The 19,080-nt window shown below is 37.1% G+C and overlaps 2 protein-coding genes across 3 annotated transcripts in view; one reads left to right on the top strand and one right to left on the bottom strand.

The window, feature by feature from the left end:
* Positions 1–304: 304 nt before the first annotated feature.
* Positions 305–17,752, top strand: PYROXD1 (pyridine nucleotide-disulphide oxidoreductase domain 1). The gene is made up of 12 exons (XM_048046754.2): positions 305–440; positions 4,404–4,484; positions 5,575–5,694; positions 7,120–7,248; positions 8,538–8,611; positions 9,655–9,815; positions 10,835–10,935; positions 11,966–12,095; positions 12,635–12,747; positions 14,346–14,468; positions 14,741–14,878; positions 15,701–17,752. Exons 1-12 carry the CDS (start codon positions 360–362, stop codon positions 15,947–15,949), a joined length of 1,500 nt encoding a protein of 499 aa, XP_047902711.1. The 5' UTR covers positions 305–359; the 3' UTR covers positions 15,950–17,752.
* RECQL (RecQ like helicase) overlaps positions 7,243–19,080 on the bottom strand; it is a 32,724-nt gene continuing 20,886 nt past the window's right edge. Inside the window, exons 17-19 of one of the 2 annotated variants that reach the window (XR_010832936.1) lie at positions 18,205–18,290; positions 10,699–10,828; positions 7,243–9,323 (exon numbers count right to left, since the gene is read on the bottom strand). The gene's annotated coding sequence lies outside the window, so the exon portion shown is untranslated. Of the gene's footprint in view, positions 9,324–10,698; positions 10,829–17,729; positions 18,291–19,080 lie in introns of those variants that run through there. The other variant, XR_010832935.1, reaches the window with a different exon arrangement.

Genomic DNA, 19,080 nt, shown 5'->3' with positions numbered 1-19,080 from the left:
GTAGAGCACGCAGCGCTGTCTACTTGCCTCTTATAAATATTACTAAATTCAGATTGAGTTGTATCTTCATTTATAACACTTTTCACTCCTCGTAATTATTTGCGTGTTCCCAGCGGTCCCTCGACAAAGCCCACGAAAACGCTGACGAGCAAAGTCAACGCCAAGCCCAGAACAAGTCCACAAACAGAGCTGGCGGGGCCGCGCCCCGCCCTGCCGCGAAGGGAGGAAGTTTGGGCGTCAGCGCTCGCCGTAGGCGAAGGGCCGCCACCGCCTGGCGCTTCCCAGCGAGGAAGCGGCGGTGGCGGCGGCAAGCGGAGGCCCTCTCCTTGCTCGCTGCGGCGCCCGGGGAAGGCGGAGGAATGGCGGCTGCCCCCGGCACGGCGCGGAGCCGCTTCGTGGTGGTGGGCGGAGGCATCGCGGGAGTCACCTGCGCCGAGAAGGTGCAGGCCGCGGCCCCGCCGCCACAGCGCGCATGCGCGGGACCCCAACCCGGGGGGGGGGCGAGGGCAGTTACTCGGGGGGCGGCGCCATCTTGGCCGCGGGGATCGGGGTGGGTGGTAGTCGGTCGGGGGGCGAAATGCCCGTAGGGGCAGCGGGTCTTCAGCTTCATACAGTGATTACGTAAGCGTTCTGTGTCTCCCCCAGCGTTTTACAAAAGTTTATTCCTTTTAAAAGAAACTATTTTATAAATGAGTAGTGAGCACTTAGAATCATAGAGTCATTAAGGTTGGAAAAGACCTCCAAGATCATCTGGTCCTACCACCAATATCACCCACTAAACCATGTCCCTAAGCACCACGTCCAACATTATCTTGAGCACCCCCAGGGACGGTGACTCCACCACCTCCCTGGGCAACCTGTTCCAGTGCCTGACTGCTCTTTCTGAAGAGGATTGTCTCCTCATTTCCAGCCTGAACCTCCCCTGGCACAACTTGAGGCCATTCTCTCTAGTCGTATCACTAGTTAACTTGGGAGAAGAGGCCAACCCCCAGCTCCCCACAGCCTCCTTTCAGTTAGTTATAGAGAGCAATAAGGTCTCCCCTGAGCCTCCTCAAAGCAGAGTTGTACTACAGCATACTCAGCTGTCTGCCAACACTTGCCAAGAGGGTAAAACTGCTTTGCACGTATTCTGATAACAGTTTATGAAGGCTTCATAAAGAAGGGGTTAAACCTTTGTATCGTGAGAAAGCTGGCATTCTGTATGCCAGTCGAGAGGTCAGCAGCTCAAAAGATAGCTGTGTTTATAGCCATCAAGGACTGTACCATGAGTAGGAGGAAGTTTGCTGTGCTGTGCTCCTTGTCATGAAAGCAGTGCATCAGTTTTTATGGAATCCATGCTTAGGGCTGCACACCTGTGGAGATTCGCCAATCCCTTCAGCTTTCCCTGAGCTCAAAAACTCTAAAAATCGCTTTGTTCACTTCTTGTTTTCAAGGTTTTTGGTGTTTTCAAAGTAGCAGTAACTGGAGGGAGTTTTGAACCCATAACATGGAATAAAATGATGTAGATATTAGTTCAGCGAAAAACATTCTAGTTGTCAGACTATAAAGCAGTATAAAAATTGTTTCAGATACATCGGTTCTCTGGTGATGAAGTGATATTATTTTATTTCTGACAATCTCGGGCATTTTATGTAAAACAAATGCAGAATAAATTACAGGGGGAAAATGATTGTTCTTCACCTGTATGGAATGGGTTTGGGTTTCTACCACTTACTAGTTGTTCTTCCTTTGATTTTTTTCACAGTTGATGCAATATGTGGGCTCTAATACTACAGACAAATACTGTATTAATATGAGTTATTACTTAAAAATTGTTTAAACTGTTCACAGAATTAAGGGTATTGTGTATCCTTGAGTGCTTGCAAGAATAAGATTTGGGTCAATATTTAATATTCCAGGAGACTGTGTTTGCCTGGAGGTAATATAGAATCATATGTAATTGGTGTGACCCTATTTCACAATACAGGTTTTTCAAATATATATTTGATGTATATAATCTTTAAGATTGCTTTAAAAGCGACTCAAGTTTGTTGTTTTCTTGATAGCGTTTCAGCAGCATTAATGCCAGAGTTAGGGGTTCATTTCCTTCCAAAGCTTGTAGTGAGTACCCCACACAGAGTCACAGAGTCACTGCTCTGTGAGCTCACCTCTTTTCTTATGCTCTTTCCTTTCCCTTAAGTTTTTTTTTCACTGATAGTTTTTTTCTTTTTTTTTTTTTTTCCTGGAAAACCCAAGTCAGATTCTTACATGGTGACAGAGACTTGCTTCTTTATTTTTTTCATCTCCATTAAAAATGGCCCGGCGTGTTCTGGAAGGAGTTTAGTGCGGTACATCTATAGCTGCCAGCAAGCATGAAATAAAAGGGGAAGATTGAATGCAATCTTTCTCAGTCCTGATTTTGAACAAGTAAGATTCCCTAGAACACAGTAGTGGCAATAAACAACTTCTCCATCATACTACATTTCGGGTATGTACTTACATGATGCCTTGTGGTTCAGGCTTCTCATGATGCTAACTGAGAACAGTCATTGTTTCAGGTCTGTCTTAAAGAGTTCACTTAGAATTAGGTACTTTTAAAGTACATTTCAAAACAGCCTGACAGAATGTCTTAAAAGTTTTTGAGCTGTTGTTGTAAGTTTGGGGACGTGGTGCTTAGGGACATGGTTTAGTGGGTGACATTGGTAGTAGGGTGATGATTGGACCAGATGATCTTGGAGGTCTTTTCCAACCTTAATGATTCTATGATTCTATGTCTTACATAATTTCCACTTTCCATGTTTATGTTGCAACAGTTCTTTCCGATTTGTGATGATTTGCATGCGTACATATGTATGGCTGAACTTAATTAATATTCTATCTGGCAGATTTCTAATTTCAGTATTTTCACAGAATCACAGAATCATCTAGGTTGGAAGAGACCTAGATCATCTAGTCCAACCTCTGTCCTAACACTAACAAGTCCTCCACTAAACCATGTCACTAAGCTCTACATCTAAATGTCTTTTAAAGACCTCCAGGGATAACCACTTCCCTGGGCAGTCCATTCCAATGCCTAACAACCCTTTCAGTAAAGAAGTTCTTCCTAATATCCAACCTAAACCTCCCCTGGTGCAACTTTAGCCCATTCCCCCTTGTCCTGTCACCAGGCACATGGGAGAATAGACCAACCTCCACCTCAGATAAAGAATGCACCAGCCTCAATGACACTGAATGAAAATTTCACACAACCACTCAATCGTAGTAAGAGGGGGGTGTAAGCATTAGAGCATGTGTAAGTGATGCAGAGGACATGATGTCAGTCTAAAAAAGTCTGAAAAACATCTGATGATGATTACCTAATCACATGCTGTCTGTGGCATTCTGAAGTTTTTCTGAAGCTTGTTTATTACGTGCAGATGGGAGCAGCTGCAGAAGCACATCGTGCTATTCTATTGAATGAACTTGTCAACCTTTCTTTTTTCTGTCAGTATAAAGCATACAGCTGCAATAGTTAGGAAATACGTATTAGGGATTCATGCTATAAGGTGTGGATTACATAAAGTGTTCACATAGCCTCACTAAATTCATTTTTGGTTTTATGCCCAGAGTATGGCCATGTTAATCTCCCTTAAATCAACAAGATTTAAAAACTTTGACCTTCAGATTACTGTGTTAGACTCCTTGTATCGGAAGTACAAGGATATATGCTATTCCCTTTATAGCTCAGTTGCACATGTATGACACGAAACACGCTTCCTGGCAGCTTATACAGCCATTCTGTTAACATGTAGAATACAGGTGACAAGGAACTGTGGGTTTTGTCAGTGCCTCAGAGATGAGTGGTTTGTACTTGAAGGAGGTTTTTTATATGCTGTGGAAGAGCAATGCAGCATTTAAGATGGAAATTCTTCACTTTGGCTTGGGGCCTGTAAGAGTTGTGTGTTGCCTATAACACTCTGAAGGTGATAATCCTCTTAGCAGTTCAGTAAATTACATTTAAAATAACCAACAGGAATCAATATTTTCTCTGTCAAAATGAAGTCTGTGAACAATTAGTCACTGGTACTTAATAAAAAAAGTACTTCCAGCAGTTGGGAGTCTCCACAAATCATGTGATCATAGTCGTCCTCTAGTTGGTCTTCAGAATATTGTGAGAATAGTCTTTTGAATAGTCATTTTTACAGTGACGGCAGTTCTTGAAGCTGTATTTGTATGTGAATGAATTAAAATCTTGGGACTCCAAATTCAATTTGTTTCAGTCATTCTGTCTTATCCTAATCTTACCCTAATCTTGAAATAGCAATTACGGTTCGATGAGACTAATGTAAGGTAGCAATGCATATTACTGTTCCCCAATAATTTTATTGTCTTTAAGTCAAATTCTATGGATTATTTGCTCATCATGATTTCTGTTTCTTTATAAGTTGGCCGTGGAATTCCCATCAGAAGACATTTTTTTAGTGACAGCTTCTCCAGTTATAAAAGCTATAACAAATTTCAAACAGGTAAGAGAGCTTTAATTTTTGTTATGGTAATACCTCTTCAGAAGTTTGTACATGTACAGAAAATTTAGAGTCTAATCCTGAAAATGTCTATGATTATAAGCAAGTGCTTGTGATTGTGTGTTATTTTATAGTGGTTCATAATTATATTCACAATATTGGTGAATAAGCAAAGATTGAACTGGGTACTTACATGATTGAAATGCTTACTGCATTTCTACTGAAGCTTTATTACACTACTTTGTTAATGGGAATTTTTTCCCCAGAATACCCATGAGAGGAAGGTGCTTGCATGGAGGAACATAGAATCATAGAATCCTCGAGGTTGGAAAAGACCTCCAAGATCATCTGGTCCAACCATCACCCTACTATCAATGTCACCCACTAAGCCATGTCCCTAAGCACCACGTCCAACCTTTCCTTAAACACCCCCAGGGATGGTGACTCCACCACCTATCTGGGAAACCCGTTCCAATGCCTGACTGCTCTTCCTGAGAAGAAATGTCTCCTCATTTCCAATCTAAACCTCCCTTGGCGCAACTTGAGGCCATTCGCTCTAGTCCTATTGCTAGTTATCTGTGAGAAGAGGCCAACCCCAGACTTCCCACAGCTTCCTTTCAGGTAGCTGTAGAGAGCAATAAGGTCTCCCTTGCGCCTCCTCCAGACTAAACAACCCCAGTTCCCTCAGCTGCTCCTCATAGGACTTGTGTTCCAGACCATTTATAATGTAATGTGTAACATTGAGTTATTCTATCAAAGTTTAACAAGCAGAACAAGTAGGCCTTAGAAATGCACCAGGTAAATTAAAAAGCAATGCTGCCAATTCTAATAATACAAACCACTACAGCAGTTATTGCATCCATCAGGGTAAGTAGCTTTAGAATGAAAATTCTGTGTATTACTTTGACTCTACCAGGGATGTGCATGATTCTGTACATAAAAAAGTACTTTTAGCAGTGTCACAAGAACATGTTTGAACACAATTATGTTGTGACTTCTTTACCAGAAATGAACTTAAAACATTTTGTTGCAAATTTCAGAAGTAAACATGGATAAATTATTCATATTTTCAATCTGTCTCTGATTCCTACAGGTCTCCAAAACGCTTGAGGAATTTGATGTAGAAGAGCAACCAAGTTCCTTATTAGAAAGACGATATACCAATATTAAAGTTATACAGTCTGGAGTAAAACAATTGAAAAGTGATGAGCATGTAAGCTACTGTTTTCTCTGTTTCACTTAAGTGTGCTTTTTCAAGTTATTAAAAAATCAGATCTAAGAAACACTTGAATGTTTTTGGCGTGAAATTCTGTTCAAGAACATTCTGGTTATTAAAACATAAGTTACTAAAATTAGAGAGAATATCTGCTGACTTTAATTTCACATATCACATGCTGTTGTTCAACTAGAAATATCTACAGAGGATGTAAATATAGATCACAAATTGTTTGTTAATTAAGAAACCATATCTTCTAGATTTAATTCTTTGACACTTTAGATCTATGGCATTGCATACTTGATTGGAATAGGAGGGAAAACTGTCAATGAAACCAATATTGTATACCAGTATAGGTGTCAGAAAATTTCTAACCCTTAACTGGAGGTCTCTGTGATTCCTAAATTACTGCTTGTTGCTACAGAGACCAAATGGTAACAACTTAATGGTGCGCAGAAAATGTATTCTCAGAAGAACCAATATTTCCAGCATTTCTTCTTTTTAACAAGAAAAATGTTGCAAGTATGAGCAATGTGCAGGTCCTATTTAGAGTCCAATTCAGCTTGACATATTTTTTTTTCATTTCAGTGTTTATCAGAAATTCACATTCAGATTCTGAACTGTTCTTGCTCCTTTTAAGTTGCAGAGCTATGATTTCAGTCAGATTGTAATGCTGTTAATGTTCTGAATCCAATTATATTATTGTAGCCTCATTATTACATTGTTTTATTTTAGTGTCTATGGACTCCGGTATTTCATGTATGTGGATTTGAAGGATCTTTTGCCTGTTATCCCCAAATCTTTAAAAAGTCCCTTTGTGCAAAAAACACTGTAAACTAGTTAGCTTCTAATCTGGAAAAAAAAAAAGTCATGTTAAGCTTTAAATATTGGTTGCTGCAGAATGATGTAGCTTGTTTATTGCCTACCCTTTGCCTTTAGCAAAGAACAGAATTTGCAGAATTTCTAAACTGTATTCTAGCCAGTCCCTAAATAACCCAACTCTACAGTTGTTTAAGTGTTTTGAATGAGATTCTTAATTGCTGTTATATAGTAGTGCATAGGTCTACATCTATTACTGGGGTGGGGGGGACATGAAATCACAGAAAACTGATTATGTCAGCACAGATAGTGAGTAGAGAGTGCCACCAAGAGGTAGTCTTAATATTTCATCTGTCTTTAAGCATACATGTTCCACCTTATTGGTCATAATGTATTGTATACTTAGACTTGTAAGTTTGTAGTGAGTGTAATGCAAATAAAGTAACACATAATGAGAGAATGAAAGCTTGCTTTTTTTTTTTTTTAAGAATCTACTTACAGCTTTTAATATCTTCAAAATAGCTTAACATTAAGAAAAAAATAAAAGATAATGTTCTCTTAGATGTCTCCATTAGTTCCTTCTTTCCTCTTAATTTTTAACAGAAAATTTTCACTGAAGATGGGAAAGAGTATATGTATGAAAAACTTTGCCTGTGTGCTGGAGCAATACCAAAATTAATTTTTGAAGGAAACCCGTATGTATTAGGAATCCGGGATACTGACAGTGCACAGGTAAATGCTCTTTGGACTTACACTTATAGAATATATTCGTGCTTCTGATGCAAAATAGTAAAAATGGTTGCGGAGTGAAATGTAGAAACATAAGGTACTGGTTTTTATTATATATCCTTAAATAAGAACATTTTCAGTAACAGAGAAATAGCTTTAAAATAGCATTAAATAATTAGTCACTAAATTTATTATGTTTATAGATGGCTCATAGTGTCTGTAACATGAAAATCTGGAACAAGCCGTGTTTGTTCTTTTGCCTTCCAGGCAGAAGCCAATTTGAAAATGTAAACAGGAGGTAGGCACCAGTAGAAACTTCCTTGAAAAGGTGCATCTAGTGAACAATATGAAGGGCTGCTTCTCACAATGAAAAGCTACTGAAGGACTGATTTCTTAGGGTTCTAGTGTTGCCTCTCTTTACTGTGCAGAATGGAGCTACAATTGTAGACAAAGATGTGGAAAAGTTTTCACATGACTTAATAGGCTAATACTTCAGTGTGGAAATAGAAAGTGAGGTTTGACTGCTATAGATCTTCAGATTGAGAGGAGGAACAGGGAAAGTAAACACTGATTCTCCATAACATGAGCACTGTAGTTCATCAAATGACAATAGAAAAGGAATACCTTTTCAAGCAAACTGAGGTGAAACTATGAAATTACTGTTGTGGTTTGTTTTGGTTATTAAAGCTTTACCTGAGGTTTGGTTTTGTTTTGTTTTAAAAAGGATAATCAAAAAAAGAAGTTGTATTGGGTTGTATTTCTTTTATTTCTCTGGACACTAAAATTTGATTTGGAGACTTATTTCTTTTTAAAAGTTTTTGGGGAAATAAAACTGGTTCTCAGATTTGCTACAAATTATTTTTTAAATTCCTGAATTATGATCAGGGATTTTTAAATTGCTAATTGTCTCTATCTGTGCTCTCTTAGTGTTGTACAAATTATTGGGGAAGTTTTACAAATTATGATAAAATTGGATTAATAGATAGATATAATAACGCTAACGGTCTTCAGAATAGAGAAGTGTTTTCTGGATTCTATTACAGGCTCTCTTGATTTTGCTTAAATGTAATTACTTCTGGCTCAGTTTGAGACTTACAAGGCTATGGAAATAACTTTAGCCTTTAATGTGCTAAAACTTCACAGGCTTGTGAAGTTTCTGCAACATATTCTTAGTATAAGTGAATGTATATGAGTAACCTGAGAAAATCAAAATAAAAAGACTGAGGGCAAGAAAATGCTAGAAAGGGTATATTTGATTAATTGGGGTTTAATTTTTTTCTTTTCTAATACAGGCTTTTCAGAAGCATTTGGCCCAAGCTGAGAGAATAGTAGTGGTAGGAAATGGTGGAATTGCACTTGAATTAGTGTAAGTAAACTACTAAGTTGAAAACATACATATGCAAATAAAATCTTTACCAATTTGATGTTAAATCTTGTGTGTGTGAGTTTGGGAGAAGGTTGATGTACAATAAAGTTATCGTTCTTAAGGTACTTAGTAATAGAATTTGATTAAGAACCATTTTTCACCATATGGTGGAACTTACTGTCACATAAAATTCAGAAAGTTTCAAAAGAAGCTTTAACATTCAAGATGTCAAGAATATACAGCATTTTTCTAACTTGCCACCAACAGAAATTTCTGTTTAGGATATAAAGAGCAATATTTAAATTATAAAACTTGCCTGATTTGTGGAGGCAGAAGAAGTAACAGGAATAGAGAGGCAGCTTATCTTGCATCCAGCCAAATTTAATTTGATAGAATTCTGAAGTGTCTTATGTGACCTTTGTCACAGGCAGGATATCAAGCAATAGGGTCCTACAGTCTGATAGATTGCAGAAGCATCTGTATTATACAATTACATAGTCTTGTTTTGCTTTGCGGGGAATCAGTTCTTGACTTGGACAGCTACTAAATTGATGATGACTTAATGATCTTGAAGGTCTTTTCCAACCTAGATGATTCTATGATTCTATAAATCATTCTCTGCAGTCTAGTTCATGTTCCAGGTAATACATCTTTGCAGTTTTTCTGATGGATACGAACAAGATCTGAATGCCTGTTGCCAGCAGTGGGCAGTCTGGACAATAAGACACGTTAGTTTTTTCATTGTGGGGAACAGGAAATACTAAGTATTATTATTACAAACTTAGCCTGTCTTTCCCTTCTGCCCTGTGTTCAGTTGAGACGTGATGGTGAGAAAGTATAAGCTGCTAATTTGAAGATTTTTTTTTTATGGTTTCCTTACGTGAATAGTTAGAACCTGTAGTAGATTTTATAGGTTTGAAAGTCTTGGATCCCTTATTTGTAGCTTCTGGAATTAACATTGCACAATTCTAATGGTCTTGCTAAGAGTCACAGATCCTTTTCTGAGTAGTCTGTCATTTTATCCGTTGTTTAAATGTACACAGGTATGAAATTGAAGGCTGTGAAGTAATCTGGGCTATCAAAGACAAAGCCATTGGGAACACCTTTTTTGATGCAGGAGCAGCTGAATTTCTTATTCCAAAGCTAACTGCTGAGAAACGAGAGACTCCAATTGAATGTAAAAGAACCAAGTATACAATGGAAGGTATGGTGTTTTAGTCTCCTAGCACTGCAGCAGCTGCATTTAATATTAAATATAGCCCTGAAATGAGTCAATTTAGCTGACCATAAATAGCTTACTATTGTTACCAGTGGAATTTCCTTCTTTAAAAAAAAAAGGCAATACAAAAACTCAATTAATGTAGACACCTGACAGCATGTAACAGTTAGCACATTTTGCAGTATTAGTTATCTTTATGTCTATGCCAAGTTTAAATTTGATTTTCGGTACTCAATCTGCTGAAGTACCTTCTCTATTATTTGACATATTTTAATGTTTTTCTGAATTATGTCAGCATTATGGAGGACAGTGCTGTCCCATACTAAGGTATCAGAGGACCAGATGAAACCTCACAGAACTTCTACAAATGCAATGAAGCTGTGTTCTTAATAGCAACAGTTAACTAGAACTGCATGAACAAATATTACACAAACATATATATGACCTATAAATTATAATAAAAAGAAGAGCATGATTCTAGACTTTAGGTTGGAAGAGTAAGTTTTAAAAGAGTCAGCCTAAACGTCACAAAGTGACACCCAATATTCTTCACTTGTATCATCATGTTAGAATTTGCAGCCTCATGCAGTGGAAGCCACGTAGTGCACATTTGGTAGCAGATGGACATCAGTTTCACTATTAGCACTGACAATAAGCAACTGAGTTCACAGCTGGACTCTAGAACTCCAGTGCCTCAGAAGCTGTTGGGAATCTCTGTAGCTCTTACAAGTCCATGCAGGTACCTAACGGTGCGTGGTTGGTTCAGAGGTGAGTAAGTAGTGAAAGGCATAAAACCAAAAGGTGGCAAAAATACTAGTTTGGAGTCTGATTTGTCTGCCAATTAACCATGTTTGGGACTTCACCTTACCTTGTTTGTTAGATGTTTTTGTCTTTCCTTTTGGCAATTGGATTGTATTTCTCTTAATTGGGAATCCTTCTTCTGAATTCTGTAGGCAGTGAAGTGGGTATGCTAAATCTGATATTCTCGATCTCTCTGTCTTCAGGAATGGAGAAAAAAGAAAGACCATTAGCAGCATCTGACAAAGTGGGCAGTGCCTTAGGCCCCGACTGGCATGAGGGCTTACATCTTAAAGGGACTAAAAAGGTATGGTCATAACCTTGCTTACATTTGTTTAACTGTTGCTTTAAATTGATAAGGATTACAGAATTTATGATTATGGAATATAACATTTAGGGTTATTAGAACAAGAAAAATAAGATGTGCTCGAACCAATTCTCTCGTCAGAATCACATAGGAAAAATGCTAACACAAATAGAATTGTTTTCTGTTTTAGGAGGGAGGTGATAAATCAGATCCACTGCCATGGTTTCATCAATTTCCTATTCATGTTGAAATAAATGTTGGCTTGCACATTTCTTCAGGACTGGTGTCAATCCTAGCTTTAAAAAGAAGCAATGATACCTCCGCTCTCTTAATTGTATCCGCCTTATGTGTATTTTAATATGTGAAAAAATAGGACAGTAGAATCTGTACAGAGGTACAGTTTCCTGTTACAGTATGTAATGAAATGCTAAATCACGAGTGCATACAAGCATTATCCTCAGATAGTGATCAGTTATAGATTCTACAGAGATGTCCTTACAGTACTAACTAAAGTACGTTCAGGATATTCACATATTAATGGCCGTTAAAGACTGTGGAAATGTGGAAATGATATCTTCTTTTTCTCTTTTTACAACATTTAAAACCTAAAGTGATTATTGTTATCAGAAATTAATTCATGATAGAAAACTGAAGGATTTGAAATCCTGAAAGACAGGAAAGACAAATTGACTTTTATTTGTCTGTTCTGATAAGTTCTGTATTCCCTTTTTATAAACTCAGGGGAACTGGAATATGCTTTCTGGCATGCTAGAAAAATCTATAAATTGTCATGATATTTAAAGGAGCATCAGATAGCTGCTGAAAAAGCATGTAAGTTACTGCTTACTGTGGTTAGATCTATCCCAGATATGAAAGAGTGTGGGAACTTGGCTAATGTGCAGTGCTTTAAGATGCGATATATGGTAATTCTTTTTCACAGGTTAGTAATGCCTCAATTTAGGTGAAGGTGCATTTGCTATTAAAAACATTGTTAATCATTATGTTTATATTTTTGACAAACTTTCTTTAGTTTTCTCATAAAGTACATATTGAAAAACTATGTGAAGTAAAGAAAATACACCTACAGCAAGAATTTTTACAACTGCAACAGATGTCTTTGGCTTTTCCTAAGGAAGAGAAAAACGTAGAACCAGATGAGGGTAGGTGTGACGAAAAAAAAGTGTGCTAGTGCCGATTGGAAAAGCATGTTGAAGATGAAGCAATGCTAGAGCATGTTTGATCTTGATTGCTTGTGCTAAAGGAAATGCAGATTTGGAATACCAGTCCTTTATTTTTATAAATTAAATGGAGTTTTAGCAATTTATAGCAGTTGAACATTTATGGGCTACAATTAAATTACAAAATGCTATGAATCAGACCTTTCTTCCACAAAGTCACCTAACTACTTTGTGCGGAATATTTGTTCTTGTGGCAGCCCAATAAATGAGGGATTTGATTCAAGAAAATTCCAGAGAAAGCTAATAGTAGGGAACTAAGCTCCAAGTCCCATTTTCTGGTCCTGAATGAAAGTAAGAAGTGCTATAGGTAATCTCTGTGGGTATTATTATTATTTTCATAGCTAGTAAACTTGAAATCTCAAATCATTTTTCTTCTTTATTTCATGTCTTACCGTAAGACATAAATAATACAGTAACTTCTGTTGGTTACATTCTCAGGGCAAAATTTTCCACTTTTTCAGTGCTATGGCCTGTATATGTGGAATTAACTAATGGAAAAATTTATGGATGTGATTTCATTGTCAGTGCAACTGGTGTTGTGCCAAATGTCAAACCATTTCTTGATGGCAATAATGTAAGTATGCTGATTTACTTTGAAGTTTAAACTGTGGGATTTTTTTAAGTAAGGGAAGAGGAATTCTTCCAACTGGTTTACATTTCTTTTGACGTGAAACAGTGATTTGAAAGGTTTTGAATGCACAGCATCTCAAAATAAGGTAGGTATGTTGATACTGGAAATATCTACTAGGATAAAAATGAATTTCATTAGTGTTCTTGGCTTGTTATATTGCTACTCATGATATATACACAGTGTATCAGTAGATACAATATACACTGTTAAGATTAAGTCTGTACAAAGAGGAAAACATTTCTGTAATTGGTGGTTAATGCGGCAAAAATGTAGAAGCATTTTTGTGTTAATTGTGCACCATACACTTGTCTTTAAAATCTTTAAATTTTCTGCTGGGAAGAAAGAATGCATTTCCAGTAGTCTTCATCTAGGAAAGTGAGGTTTAAAGGTGCTATTATTTATCAAGGGAGGTCACACGTTGAACCAAAACATGGTTGGTGATTACAGAGTTTGTAGCTGCCATGTGAATTTTCAGGCTTTGAAATCATTCTGTCTCCATGGTAGGATATTTGGTGTTTTGCAGTTTCTTTCAATTAGGAAGTAAAACACTATCCTCTGAATAAAGCAGAAGAAAATTATGAAAACATACACTAATGTTGAGCCATGAAATGTTTCAAGGTCTGCGTTATAAAGTTAGGAATTAGATGTTTGCAGTGGTATTTCTGGCCTATATGTAAAAAAATAAAAAATTAACTTTAAGACTAGATGTCCCTGCAACGTATTTGAATTTTGGCATGCTCTGTTACTTCCCTGCCAGGTATCAGTAATAATAATGTTGAAAAACTGTGCTGTGTTCTAAAAATAATACTTAATGTTTTGTGTCTTACCATGGAGCTCTTGCCACTCTATGTCATCTCATGTTAAATAATTTTATTCAGTATGCGATGCTACTATAAGGTATTTTTAATAGATGGAGCTTTGAATTATTTTAAAGGGTATGTGAAGGTCACTTGTGAAATGCAACAGTGATTTGTTCTTAAACTTGGTGAGAAAAAAATGTGTGGATTGGGAGGAAATTCTACTTTTGTAGGCTAATTTTGGTTTTGCTTATTTGAAGATTTCACAAGACTAGGGATAAATTCTGCAGGGGATTGGGTTGCGTTATAATATGGAGAATATTTTTATAGGGATGATGGCAAAAAAATACTTTGTTATGGCATTCTTCAGGGAAATCAGTTTCATTCCCTTAAAAATGAAGAATCCTGAAGACTGATGTTTGAATGTGTTTTTCTTAGGGTTATCAGTCTTTTCTAATTGAGTCAGATTAGATGGGAGAATGAACAGCCATAGATCATTTACACCAAATTCCTTTTTCTCTGTTGTTAAATGAAAAGCAGAAGAGCATCTTGCTGTGTTCCCTTAGTATTAATTCATACTTTATATCTTCAAATGTTTCAATTAAGCAGTAGTGGATTTACTGAAATTTTGTAGGGAAGTCTGCCATTAAAAAGCAAATGTGACAACCACTTAACATGTATAAAGTTAAATCACTCAGTTAAAATTACTACTTTTCTTCAGTACTGATCTGTGCAAATACTTAGTTTGCTATAGGTGAAGATGGAGGTCTTAAAGTAGATAAACACATGCACACATCCCTGCCAGACATCTATGCAGCTGGGGATATCTGCACAGCGTCGTGGGAACCTAGTCCAGTGTGGCATCAGGTAAATTATACAATTGTGTGCTCAGCAGCAATGCAATCTACAAAGTAAATTACACACTGTTACACAGATGGGAGAAAATGTTTAATTGAACTGGAAACCAGTAAGTAGACAATCCTGGGTGTGTTGATGGTAGATAATTTTATCTCTGTGGCTGAAAACCAAGTTGTTCAGCCTTTCTGACCGTAACAAAAATACGTAGTGGGCACTGATGAGAACAGTGAGCTTCATTCATTTTACAGTGACACATATCTGTGTATTTTTTTTTTTTTCAGATGAGACTGTGGACTCAAGCTAGGCAGATGGGATGGTATGCAGCAAAATGCATGGCAGCAGATGCTTTAGGGGAATCTATTGATCTGGATTTCAGCTTTGAACTGTTTGCTCATGTAACAAAATTTTTCAATTACAAGGTAAAGTAAATACACTCTATCAGTTTTAAACCACTGAGTAACACACGTATTGCTTGTTTATATTCACGTGCTAACACTGAGCAGATGCTTTAAAGGGGGAATGGTTTTAAACTAGAAGAGGGGAGATTTAGATTAGATGTTAGGAGGAAATGCTTCACTCAGAGGGTGGTAAGGCACTGGAACAGGTTGTCCAGAAAAGTTGCAGACGCATCATCCCTGGAGGGGTTCAAAGCCAGGTTGGATGGGGCTTTGGGCAACCTGATCTAGTGGGAGGTGTCCCTGCTCATGGCAGGGGGGTTGGAACTGGATGGTCTTTGAAGTCCTTTCCAACCCAAGCCATTCTTTGATTCTATGATATAATTCTATGATATTGATGAAACAGCATTCTCTATATAATAATTAATCTTTGATTTTCTCCATTCACACTGACTTTGAATATTGAAACCAAAGAGGACAAGGTACATACAGACATACTATAAATTTTAATTGGTGAATACCAGCTGATCTACTTCACAACTCTGCATATATTCTTATTTCATTATCTCTTTATGTATCTTACTTCATTAAGATTCTGCTCATAAAGAAATTCAATACAATTCAGCACGGTAATTGGATCATTATTGCTTTTAGTGATAACATTTCCAGGTGAAGGATTTTTAATTATACTGTAGCTCTGACAGCCAGTGAAAGGGGGATTTTTTATTTATATTTTATTCCAGGGGCAAGTATTTCCATGTTTATATCATTAGAACTGTTATCAGTGAAACTACTAAAAGCCACTGCAATGTTCTTATGAGTGACTTTTCTTTTTCCTTCTGTTAGGTGGTGGTTTTGGGAAAATACAATGCTCAAGGCTTGGGTTTAGACCATGAACTAATGCTGAGATGTACTAAGGAACAAGAGTATGTTAAAGTGGTGATGCAGAATGGACGAATGATGGGCGCTGTGCTGATTGGTGAAACAGACTTGGAAGAAACGTTTGAAAACTTGATTTTAAATCAAATGGATCTTTCAGCCTATGGTGAAGATCTCCTGAATCCAGATATTGATATAGAAGATTATTTTGATTGAATGAAAACCCATTTCCATTTTGTATAAAGTTTTGACATTGATTAATGGCTGATAAAACTGATTCCTTGGGATTACCAGAAATCAGGGATAAGTGCAATTCCTTATTAAGATTTTGTGTTAATATTATCAATTTACTGAAAAGCAAATTAGGTTAATCTGTGTACAAGCACAGGAACAAAGGCACGTGAATTAGTATTGGCAGTGAATTTTGATGTATGTTAGACGAGAACACGAGAACAGGGCTCCAACACTCCTAAAAAGCAAGCTTTGCTATGCTGTTAAGATAGCACTGCATTTACCTGAATGCAGGGTAGCTTTCACTGTTGAAAAGAACTTAAAGCTGTATGTAATACATGTTAAATCCAGTGCATTCTTGCTTGGGGAAGAACTATTTATGATGTCCTACCATCCATTCCACTAGCATCCCTCCACTGCTCAAACCTTTGAGTACTTGCTGAAGGTTTCAAGTCTCTTCTTACAGCTGATTACACTGTCTCTTGCAAGCTGGCAAATATTCATGGCACAGGGCACTCAGAGCTCTTGCCACCTGGAATGTGGCTTACAAATATACAGCAAGCTGTATAATTTTTTTTTCCTTTTTTCCATAACTTAATTTCTAAAAGAAAAGTATTTTCTACTCAGCTAAATGCAGAAGACAGTCTTTGAACTATGAAAGCTAGGATGAAGTGTCCTTGAGATGTTAATTGAGAGCAGTATTTATTTTTTTTAAACTGTTTGTCGCTTCAGCTCTCTAGGTATTGTGGTAAAGCTGCACCAGTGCATCTTGTGTGATTTTCAGCTGGACCACTGCAGGGGTCCACTCCAAGGAAAGGCTAACACTGTACCACTGGTGGTTGTCACCTGCCTCCAGTGAGTGAACTTCCTCCACCTTGTCAGAATCCTGTGGAGCAGTTTGCTGCATCCAGCTTATTTGGCAGAGGGTACTGGCAGACTTCTAAATGCTGGAGAGCATAGCTACAGGAGCATGACCCTAAGTGCAAAGTTGATAGGGATGTTTTGCAGTCTCAAGGCTAATTGGTTTGCAGGGTTTTTGTCTGTTTGTTTTTTGTTTTTTAGATTTTGTATGGTTCCCATATCCTGATGGAATTCTTCACAAACAACTATTACCGTCACAAAAAAATGATGCAGGAGGATTTCTTGGCCACTTTCTGCCCTCTTCTTTTTTATACCATCTTGCGTATTGGTTCCAGGAAGGAATTTTTGGGGGTACTAAATTCAAATTTTACTTGTGGCAACTAGTGACAAAATATATTACTAAGTTGCCAACTAGGGTTTAAGATTTAAATTTTATTTGAAATAAAAATCATAACAGGCTACCTGGATGGATGTTTAGTTATACAAGATGCACCCTGGTAATCATGATATGTATGTACAGACTTGCTTAAATCAAGTTCATTCTTTTTTGTTACTAGTAATAATTCAGTGTCTCAGTTCCTAGGTTATAAAGCCCAACATTTCAAGCTATTCCTTAATGTAGTCCTTGTATTCCATAGTGCTGTTCATAGATGTAAATTGTTTCATACTTGATTTTGGTTTTGATCTGCAGTTGTTACTTGGGAGTTAAGATTTAGGTTTAAACTGGGAGCATTTCATTGTATGAAGTTGGCGGTACATGTTGGGATTTTTCCCAGAAAATCACTAGAATTATTTTGAAGAGAATGAGTGTTTAATTAAATTAATTAATTCAATTTTTGGCAAAGGGTTCAGTTAAATGATAGGTGAAACTCTAAGCTTCAGTCAAAAGATTATACCAGAAAAATAAAAATGAAGAGTTTATTTTAATTATCTGAGATATTTTTTTTTGTTTTAAAATATTTAAGTTGATACACATCTGAATGCCTGAACGTGTCCAAAATGAAACCAGCTAGACAACCAGAACCTAAGTTTATGAGTTTGACATCAACTTATTGATCATTGGCTGCTAAAATCTTAAAAAAAAAATAAAAAAAAAATCTAGCAAATAGATTATTCAGCCTCTTGTGCGCCTAACTAGCTCTTGCAGTCAGTAGCAGCTGTTGGGTCTTTACCACTATGGTAGCATAGTTACCTTTTTCTGCAAATACCAATGTAAACATGCATTTAAGGAAGTCAACTGCTTCTTTACTTAGCTTTATGTGTAGTAGAAATACATTCTCCTGCTGTCTGCAGCCCCTCTGAAATGGGATGCAAAAAAACGCTGTAACTGAAGATTTTCTTAAGTCCATAGAGATTGTTGAGGAGAGACTGTGACTCACAATGGCACCGTTGAGTCAGGAGGGCGGTACAGGTAGCTGAATTCCTCCATTACAGGTAAGGTTAGGCTTGAAATGAAAAAGGCTTCCTGGCGCACATAACACAAAGTAGGATTAAACCAATAAGACACTGATACATTTTAAATAATTTAGAAGATAATAATTGCATAAACGTACGTCTTTCTGAAAAGAAAGCATGTACTGAGCCCTCCATTGCAAAAGAAGTGAAGCTCTTAACATACACTGACACTTGGCTGTATTAAAAAGAATCAGCTTTTCTGGACTCTAAGCACTGCTTCAGGTTGCCTGAATTTGAGGCATGGGGTTTACTTATTGCTTAGAAAAGGGTATCACTTTCTTCCAGTCTACTTAGTGTATGAAAATGAACCTTTAACTATATAAAAAGAAAAGGTTGGTATTTACATTTGACTAATTATTATAAACATTTACAGAAATGTTCTGTGTTCAACAGCTACCTCTGAATAAGGCTTTGGTGGAGTAGATTTAAATCACTAGCAATCTTTATTTTCAGGTAATTTCATTAAGTAGGTAGCAAAGCTTCATCTGCTAACAATTCAAGGCTAGGGTTTGTTTAGTAAGAGAAGTTGAAAATGTTGCAAATAATACTGAGCAGCATGACCAGCCTTTTAAGGAAACAGCACTAAACTACTTCCAGTTCAGCTAGAATTGATGCATATTCAAACCAGCTATTTTAATGGCGGTAACAAGATACCCATACAGCTACCACTGCATTTTAGACTAGCAGAAAAAGTAGGATACTGATCCAAGCTGCAAGTGCAGTTCAGCATAAGAAACAAGATCTTGTCAAAGGTCATCTGCTGTAGGGTTTGGTGCCTTTAAATACATGTAAGATAATGG

Source organism: Anser cygnoides, chromosome 1 (genome assembly GCF_040182565.1).
Source record: "Anser cygnoides isolate HZ-2024a breed goose chromosome 1, Taihu_goose_T2T_genome, whole genome shotgun sequence".
NCBI classification, from domain to species: Eukaryota; Metazoa; Chordata; class Aves; order Anseriformes; family Anatidae; genus Anser; species Anser cygnoides.
The sequence above is the reverse complement of the archived record's forward strand: the minus strand, read 5'-3'. Positions and strand labels throughout refer to the sequence as shown.